The sequence below is a fragment of the Moschus berezovskii genome, chromosome 12, assembly GCF_049115385.1.
Source record: "Moschus berezovskii isolate FMDL1 chromosome 12, NW_MosBer_1.0, whole genome shotgun sequence".
Taxonomy (NCBI): domain Eukaryota; kingdom Metazoa; phylum Chordata; class Mammalia; order Artiodactyla; family Moschidae; genus Moschus; species Moschus berezovskii.
The window spans coordinates 65,138,079-65,148,054 of record NC_142471.1 but is presented as its reverse complement, the minus strand read 5'-3'; the positions used below and the strand labels follow the sequence as shown (position 1 = coordinate 65,148,054).

General features: G+C 41.6%; 1 protein-coding gene across 8 annotated transcripts in view; it reads right to left on the bottom strand.

Moving 5' to 3' along the window:
• Nucleotides 1-1,609: 1,609 nt before the first annotated feature.
• The window catches only part of R3HCC1L (R3H domain and coiled-coil containing 1 like), a 71,135-nt gene continuing 62,768 nt past the window's right edge, over nucleotides 1,610-9,976 (bottom strand). For all 8 annotated transcript variants that reach the window (XM_055424920.2, XM_055424916.2, XM_055424917.2 and 5 more), the window contains one exon: nucleotides 1,610-2,423. In XM_055424920.2, the coding sequence (XP_055280895.2) occupies nucleotides 2,356-2,423 (68 nt within the window). In that variant the 3' untranslated portion in view covers nucleotides 1,610-2,355. The remainder of the gene's footprint in view (nucleotides 2,424-9,976) is intronic.

The following is a 9,976-nucleotide window of genomic DNA, read 5'->3' as shown; positions in this document are numbered from 1 at the left end:
TGCATTAGCTATCTTATCGAGTATCTAATAGAGCCAGTGGCAGTTACAGGGAGCTCTCCAGTGAGCTGTGTGTGTGAAGGCATGGTGTGGATACAGCCAAGGATTTGGTCCCCTCTGGACAAGCTCACCGTAGTCTGTGCTGGGCCTGGGCAGGCCCTCTTGTCTCCAGCCAGTGTATATTAATTTCCTCTACTGGAAAAACTACAACCAAAAGGCACATTTCCTACTAATGGTAGAAACAAGGGCATCCCATGCCTTGCAGTAGTGGCTAAAAAACCCTTTCTCTGGGTCTCCTTGTAAGGATAAATCCAAGTTTGAGGTGGCTGATTATTATCTGGAAAAAAAGTTTACATTATTGGCCACCAAGTACATAGCATGAGGATAAAAGAAACGTTTTGAAATTATGAGTTCTGTAAGAAAACTGAGTAATAAATATGGGACTATACGCTACCATTAACAATGCCCTTAAAAGCCAAAATGCTGCCAGAAAGGGGAAGCACCTCAAAGGCAAGTGATAGGAATGATCACTTTTTTTTTTTACCATCCAAGGTCACTCTCAGCCTTGAAGATTCAAAACAGAGCAAAGGTATACCTTAGAGGTACACTGTTTCAGTATGAAACCCGGCTAGTCTCCTACATTTTCTCTCAAATGCAGCCACGGTGTTCAAATAGACATGCCTCTGTTCTCTGAAGACAGAAAGCACAAGCTGTATGGCCACACCAAAGAGAGGGGCCCTGGCCTAAGCAGTACTAGGGCAGAGGGTCAGGAGAAGGACTTAATGACTCCCCCAAACTTGGAACGGAGGTACTGACTGTGAACAAGGGAGTTTCAGAACAGACCACGAATGAGAAAAACAATGCTGAGGAACGGGAAGAGGGCTCTAAGACCAGAATAGCAGCAGGATCGAGGCCCCAAGGCCAGTGTCATTTGAGGAACGTTTGGACAGAGCTCCACGCCACCATCTTCGAGGCAATGCTAATAATCCATCATTGTCATGGGCACTGAATCATACAAAAATGAGGCTGCTGCCCTCGTTGAAAGCACCGTGAGACAGTTTCTTGCTACCTCAGCATCTTAACGTCTAGCACTACCATCTCTTCAGTGTAGAACTACTTTCCCAAAACACTGAGAATGCAGATAGGAGAAGGATAAAGCCTGAGCTGACAGCTCTGACTTGTCCGTGTCTTTTAGGAAATCTCTCAGTGCCCAGAGGTGTGTGTTTGATCCTGGCTGCTCTTCACTGTAATGGAAAGTCTGGTGTGGCTTGCCAAATGCCTCTGGCATGGGCAGAGAAGACCATACCAAAAACACACTGTGTGCCAGATGGCTTCTGCAGGATGTCAGACTGGACGAAATGGCAAAGGCAAGAGGGTAGGGTGGGGATGTGTGAAGAGGACAGGAAGGGGAGAGAAGCCGCCATAAACCAATCCCAGGGGAGTATTTTTGTAGTGTACTCTCGGGCACCAGATGATCAGCAGTCCACTCAGCAGGGTTCAGTTAAACCAACAGGCCCACCGAATCCTCTACACAGCGTTATAGGGGTGAAAATAAGGGGAGAACTGCTCTCCCATTTCTTTGTGGGAATGACAAAACTGACCAACAGCTGAGTGATGTATATCACAAAATGGGCTTTAATGTCTCCCTCTTATAACATGATAGTGCTGTTTAAACCGGAACTGGCACCCAGCTCCCAAGACTAGCTTCCTATGAGGAATGAAGCTGGCAAGCCCCTGGCTGCCATGCAGCTGGAACAGCCCCAGGCACTCAGCTTAGTACAAGATCTGGAGTCCACGTGCCTACACCTGCTGAAGTTCACCCACTCTGGGGTTCTGGAACCAGCAGTGTAGATTCTGTGAATACCAACTACACCAGATATCGGCCCACCTCTTTGTACTAGCGGCTCCCTCCCCTCTGTCCCCCACCTGCCTCATCTGCCCCCCGTAATATTGCTGGTCTCAGCTTTGTGAGGTACTAAGAACACCCTGCCTTTGCAGGGCCTAAATCTCCCATCGTCACAGGTTTGAATCCTCTGTTTTGCTTTCACTTAAAAATCTTGGAAGCATGGCTTGCCCTGTCCAGAGGATTCTTGGAAGTCACATCCTCCAAGTTTCTCCCAAGCTGATGGCTTCCTTCCACATCCAACACAGTAAGGCCATTCCAAAGAACTGCACGTAGGAGTGAAGACAAACAGGAGTTGATCATCTTCTTATACCCAGTCAGCCCTTGTCTTGATCGCTTTATCTCTTTCTTTCATTAACACGCACATCTGCATGTACACAGAGGTCTGGAAAAATCCTCTGAAAACTGGAAGTACTTTCTGAATTCCTGGAATTATCCCTTTCATCAAGTGATGTTCAAACTGCAGACTGGTCTCTGCCTTCCCAGATGGCTTCCCGTTGCTTGGCTTCCAATCGTTTTCTCTCTGTAAATAAAAGCAGTGTTAAAAGTAGTAGTATAACTTCACATAACCAGTAACTTTCCCTTAATCTGAATTACAAGGCAAATTTTAATCAAGAAATGGGTAGATTCCCTGGTATTCTCTTACCTGATTCCAAGAGTTAATATTTTTAACTTTCCAAGTGCTTTGTAAGTTGAAACAGTGTTAGCATTCAGTTCAGTTGCTCAGTCGTGTCCAACTCTTTGCGACCCCATGAATCGCAGCACGACAGGCCTCCCTGTCCATCACCAACTCCCAGAGTTTACCCAAACTCATGTCCATCCAGGGGATGATGCCATCCAGCCATCTCATCCTCTGTCGTCCCCTTCTCCTCCTGCCCCCAATCCCTCCCAGCATCAGGGTCTTTTCTAATGAGTCAACTCTTCGCACAAGGTGGACAAATTATTGGAGTTTCAGCTTTAGCATCAGTCCTTCCAATGAACACCCAGGACTGATCTCCTGTAGGATAGACTGGTTGGATCTCCTTGCAGTCCAAGGGACTCTCAAGAGTCTTCTCCAACACCACAGTTCAAAAGCATCAATTCTTCAGTGCTCAGCTTTCTTCACAGTCCAACTCTAACATCCATACATGACCACTGGGAAAACCATAGCCTTGACTAGACGGACCTTTGTTGGAAAAGTAATGTCTCTGCTTTTTAATATGCTGTCTAGGTTGGTCATAACTTTCCTTCCAAGGAGTAAGCATCTTTTAATTTCATGGCTGCCGTCACCATCTGCAGTGATTTTGGAACCCAAAAAAATAAAGCCTGACACTGTTTCCCCATCTATTTCCCATGAAGTGATGGGGCCAGATGCCATGATCTTAGTTTTCTGAATGTTGAGCTTTAAGTCAATATTTTCACTCTCCTCTTTCACTTTCATCAAGAGGCTTTTGAGTTCCTCTTCACTTTCTGCCGTAAGGGTGGTGTCATCTGCATATCTGAGGTCCTTGATATTTCTCCTGGCAATCTTGATTCCAGCTTGTGCTTCATCCAGCCCAGCGTTCCTCATGATGTACTCTGCATATAAGTTAAGTAAGCAGGGTAACGTACTCCTTTTCCTATTTGGAACCAGTCTGTTATTCCATGTCCAGTTCTAACTGTTGCTTCCTGACCTGCATACAGGTTTCTCAAGAGGCAGGTCAGGTGGTCTGGTATTCCCATCTCTTTCAGAATTTTCCAGTTTCTTGTGATCCACACAGTCAAAGGCTTTGGCATAGTCAATGAAGCAGAAATAGATGTTTTTCTGGAACTCTCTTTTTTTTTCAATGATCCAGTGGATGTTGGCAATTTAATCTCTGGTTCCTCTGCCTTTTCTAAAACCGCTTAAACATCTGGAAGTTCATGGTTCACATATTGCTGAAGCCTGGCTTTGAGAATTCTGAGCTACCCCACGTCCAAGGTCAGGGGCGGCAGCAGAGAGGAGTGTTAGCATTACTATACAATAAAAACAGAAAGGTCTGGGGCTAATAGAAATTAAAAGCATATGGAATAAAAGTCAGAACCTAGGAGGATCCAGATTCTTATCTTGCTAGTAAGGTATTTATTTTAGTTCTCTTTCTCAACTGCATTAGTGCTTCAGTGAAACTGGCCATTATTCCCAGTCCACTGATCTTTAATAAACTGTGGAAAATTCTGAGAGAGATGGGAATACCAGACCACCTGACCTGCCTCTTGAGAAACCTGTATGCAGGTCAGGAAGCAACAGTTACAACTGGACATGGAACAACAGACTGGTTCCAAATAGGAAAAGGAGTACGTCAAGGTTGTATATTGTCACCCTGCTTACTTAACTTATATGCAGAGTACATCATGAGGAACGCTGGGCTGGAAGAAGCACAAGCTGGAATCAAGATTGCCAGGAGAAATATCAAGGACCTCAGATATGCAGATGACACCACCCTTATGGCAGAAAGTGAAGAGGAACTAAAAAGCTTCTTGATGAAAGTGAAAGAGGAGAGTGAAAAAGTTGGCTTAAAGCTCAACATTCAGAAAACAAAGATCATGGCATCTGGTCCCATCACTTCATGGCAAATAGATGGGGAAAAAGTGGAACCGGTGTCAGACTTTATTTTTTTGGGTTCCAAAATCACTGCGGATGCTGATTGCAGCCATGAAATTAAAAGACGCTTACTCCTTGGAAGGAAAGTTATGACCAACCTAGACAGCATATTAAAAAGCAGAGGCACTACTTTTCCAACAAAGGTCTGTCTAGTCAAGGCTATGGTTTTCCCAGTGGTCATGTATGGATGTGAGAGTTGGACTGTGAAGAAAGCTGAGCACTGAAGAATTGATGCTTTTGAACTGTGGTGTTGGAGAAGACTCTTGAGAGTCCCTTGGACTGCAAGGAGATCCAACCAGTCCATCCTAAAGGCGATCAGTACTGGGTGTTCATTGGAAGGACTGATTTTTGAAGTTGAAACTCCAATACTTTGGCCACCTGATGTGAAGAGCTGACTCATTAGAAAAGACCCTGATGCTGGGAGGGATTGGGGGCAAGAGGAGAAGGGGACGACAGAGGATGAGATGGCTGGATGGCATCACTGACTCGATGGACATGGGTTTGGGTGAACTCCGGGAGTTGGTGATGGACAAGGGAGGCCTGGCATGCTGAGGTTCATGGGGTCTCAAAGAGTCAGACATGACGGAGTGACTGAACTGACTGACTGACTGATCTTTATAAATATTTCAAAAGGGATCAAGAATATGTTGTAATATTTTTTTTTCTACCTTCTAAATAGTAGACACTGGGCTTTAGTAATATCTCTTTACTGCTGCTGCTGCTGCTAAGTCATTTCAGTCGTGTCCAACTCTGTGCGACCCCATAGATGGCAGCCCACCAGGCTCCCCCGTCCCTGGGATTCTCCAGGCAAGAACACTGGAGTGGGTTGCCATTTCCTTCTCCAATGCATGAAAGTGAAAAGTGAAAGTGAAGTCGCTCAGTCGTGTCCGACCCTCAGCGACCCCATGGACTGCAGCCTTCCAGGCTCCTCTGTCCATGAGATTTTCCAGGCAAGAGTACTGCAGTGGGGTGCCACTGCCTTATCCGATCTCTCTACTACAATCCTACAAAAAAATACTTCACAGGAAAATCAAATTTTAATATTTTCAGAGTACTTTTAAGAGCCAGAAATCTTCTGGAATACCAATTCCAACATGGAAAAAAGACCACATATAATGAAGGGAAAATAAAAACTATTTCTAAAATCAAAAAAATGCCCAAATCAGAGCAAACCATCTTCAAATTTTAACACAGAAGCTTGGTTTCCATTTAACACTTTCACCAAGACCTGAGACAGTACATACCATACACGGTTTGGTGACCCAAGCGCTTCACTAGGTGCCACAATACCAGTTCTAATTTCATGGCTAGTCAGTCACTGATCCTGACACTATAAAATGTAGATAATTAAGCCTAAGTGCTTCCTTCCAAGGGCAATTATTTCAGATAATGTCTGTAAAAGATTTGCAAGTCATGAACCAAGGGAAATTCTAGAAATCAAAGTGAGTTTAGAGTTAATATCAATACTTGCTATTTTGATGTATCTTTCCAAATTAGCAGAATACCTTACAAAAATTCTTATACTATATTTGACTCAACTTTAAAGGCAAAGAACTTGATAAGGAAGCTGACTGGCACTTGGAAATGTGAGAAAGAGAAATTTGCTGCTATGTGGGCACCCTCTTGTGGCACTATCTAAAAATAGCAGCAAAGTTACAAGAAGCAAAAAATAGGGGTAGCCAACTTCCCAACTGAAGGCTAGTTAATTCAGAGTCCTGGACTCAGCTTCAAGGCAGGCTTAAACTGGGTTGGGATTCTCCAGGGAGACAGAACTAAGGATAACTGGTCTATGCTGGTTCTGATCCTTAAAAACAGGGAAAAGTTAGGAGAGGATCTAAAGGCAGGCTTGGACAAAAACAAAAACTGGTCTGGGTTCCAAGAAAAAGTGAAGAAACCAGACAAGTGAATTATTAGAACTTAGATATTTCAATAAGCTCAGAGAGGTAAACCAGAAAGGCAATGTGGGATGTTATAAGAAAGGAAATCCAGGAGCAGTAGAAAAACAGAATTTTGGCCCATAATTCACAATTTCAAAATCCAAGTAGCATTGAAAAAAAAAAAATTGTTTTTTAAAAAGCTTGGGACCAAAGTCCCTTTAACTATACTATAACCTGAAAGGTCATGAGGCTGCGTTATAGCCTTTATATGACATTTAGTGTGACTAGTCAGTCTGTTACAGAAATATTAATGCTAATGGATTCGATTTTGGTGTTAGGAAAACAGGTATTAAGATAAACATATTATCTTTGTAAAATTGGAATAGTTTAGATTTCTGAAACATTTCCTATCCTAACGCTTTCTAACAAAAGACTGTAGATCTACATTACCAAATATATGTAAATATAAGAGGAAATTCTGGTGGTAAACCATATGATAAAATCAGCAAGAATAGGGAGACAAATTGAGAAGCACAAAGAAACAGTGAAAATGTGAGGCTTAAATTTAGAAATACAGAACACGAACAGAATACATAAATACAGGTTAGGATAAGACCTAAATATATTTTCTTCATTTTAAAGAAGAAATGGAAGCTTGGAGGAGTCAAGTGACTTGCCTAAGGTTACATAACCAGTGAAAACCTGAAGCTGGAACCCAGGCCCTTAGTTCTTAAATCAGAATACTTTCCACTACCCTGACATCTGAAGACAGGATCTGAAAATATTTACACAGAAAAGAAAAAAATGTGAAAAAAAAAAATATGGTCAGAAAAGTAAAGAATAAACATGTTGCCTTTTACTAAAGAAAGGAGATAATAGCTGATAGACTGCATTAAAAAAAAAACTCCTATTAACTTTAACTCCACCAATTAAAAAAGTAAACTAAGAGAAAGCCCAACAGCAGCCATGAGGGCATGGAACCAAAGAAGAAGAGAATATTAGTATGAAATGATTAACCTAAAGCCCTGAAGACTTTTCTCAGTATAATAAATAAATTGGCAGAAATAATTATATTAAATGAGTTGAGTTCTCACTGAGGAAATGGAAAGTGCTGAAAATGAAAAAGGGGCCAGTTTGGTGTCATCTTTAAAACAATAAAGAAAAGAGATGGAAATTAAAACCTTCAAAATTTACTTCTACACCTAAGAAAACAATGAAAAATGATCACAAAATCTACTTGTAGCCACCTACAGAGTAAAAATCAACATGAAGACTTGAAATACAAGTCTAGTCAAACTAATCTAATTGCCTTCTTTTATGGATTGGCAGACCTGGTAGATCAAGGAGAGCTAATATAAATAACCTCTGCATTTTAGCAAGTTTTAGATTTCAGGCTTAGGGAGAAAGGACACCAAGAAAATGCCATAAGACCGAGCCTGTGAGTCAGCAATGCAGCGCTGTCCTTGAAGGCAGAATAACGGAATTCCTAAAAAGGACTTCAGAAAGCAGTGATTGTGATTAGATTTTTATTACAGTTGACTAGGTATCCTACAGAGATGATTTTACTTTTAAGTTCTTAGTGATTTCATTAATCAAACTAAGGGATCAAATTATTGTTTACTTACTCTGCCTCTCAGGCCTGTGCCCCAAAAGATGGCCTTTCAGAAGTGGCCAATTAATCATCCTCCCCCAAGAGTAAAATGACACACAGTTATGAAACAAAATTATAGCTGGCTTTTAAAATGAGAGTAGCTTATTCTGAGAACTCTGATTCCAACTTTAGATGGGAATTAAGTGTTCTGACAAGTAGAACATGGGAAAATTTTACATATATTCCTGAGTTTGGACTTTAAAATGTGATTTTATCATTTACTGTGAATGATGAAAGATCACTGACAGAGATCATTCTGTCGTTTTTGAGACCTCATCCAAGTACTGCATTTCAGACTCTTTTGTTGACTATGATGGCTACTCCATTACTTCTAAGGGATTCTTGCCCACAGTAGTAGATATAATGGTCATCTGAGTTAAATTCACCCATTCCAGTTCATTTTAGTTCACCAATTCCTAAAATGTCGACGTTCACTCTTGCCATCTCCTGTTTGACCACTTCCAATTTGCCTTGATTCATGGACCTAACATTCCAGGTTCCTATGCAATATTGCTCTTTACAGCATCGGACTTAACTCCCATCACCAGTCACATCCACAACTGGATGCTGTTTTTGCTTTGGCTCCATCTCTTCATTCTTTCTGGAGTTATTTCTCCACTGATCTCCAGTAGCATATTGGGCACCTATTGACCTGGGGAGTTCATCTTTCATTGTCCTAACTTTTTGCCTTTTCATACTGTTCATGGTGTTCTCAAGGCAAGAATACTGAAGTGGTTTGCCATTCCCTTCTCCAAGATTACTTTCTTAATCTCTTTTTTTAAGGATTAAGACAAAGACTCCTCAATAAAATGGTTAAGAAGACCAAAGCAGAGCAGAGGAAATTATCAGGAAAGTATTTATACTTCAAAAATCCCAAATTCCAAATTCATTAATTAGAAAGGTTCCATATGCGATGTTTAACTCTGGGTTTTATAAAGAAAATCATGGAGGACTTGAAAGGGTTCAGAGTAGAATCATGAGTGAAATAAGACTTAATGAAGAAAAACTAAAGTAACTGATGTCATTCATGTTAATGAATATGTAGCTGAGTATCTTTACAAACTAAGCACTGTGCCAGACAGCAGAACTTGTGAAGTGGGAAAAAGAGAGGCTATGAGATTTTTTTCCATAGAATTATTAATGCGTGTGTGTATGTGTGTGCGCGCATGCACACATGCACTCGGTCATGTCTCTTTGCAACCCCATGGACTGTAGCCCGCTGGTTCCTCTGTCCATGGAAGTTTTCAGGCAAGAATACTGGAGTAGGTTGTCATTTCCTACTCCAGGGGATCTTCCTGACCCAGAGACCGAACCCTCATCTCTTCTGTCTGCTGCACTGGCAGGCTGAGTCTTTACCACTGCACCTTCTGGGAAGCCCTAGTATTAATAATAAAAGTACCTATATCAGGATGGCACACAGATTTCAATTTCATACTAATTCTGATCAACTAGCCTGGAGAATCCCAGGGAAGGGGGAGCCTGGTGGGCTTCCGTCTATGGGGTCACACAGAGTCAGACACGACTGAAGTGACTTAGCAGCAGCAGTAAATGGTCAAGTCAAAAGTCACCAAGAAAGAGTGTCATGACTGATGAGCACTGTCGGTCATAGATAATGAGTGGGGAACAATAGTACACAGTACATATTTGTCATTACTGGCATGTATTATTATAATGAATATTAACTTCCCAAGAGTCACACAAACAATAGTATTCTAAATACATAAAGCACCTTTCGAAACGTTTTTATATATGTTAACTTATGTTGCTCAAAGAATTCTCCAAGGTTAGTTGAGTCAAGCATTGCTTTCACTGTATTGGAAACTGGGGCACAGGGAGGTATAACAGACCTGCAAACAGCTACATAGCTAGTTAATGGCAAAAACTCTATTAATAGTCCAGATCCTCTCATTCTTAAATGACCTGCCCTTGATCTTTATAGTTAAAAGCTG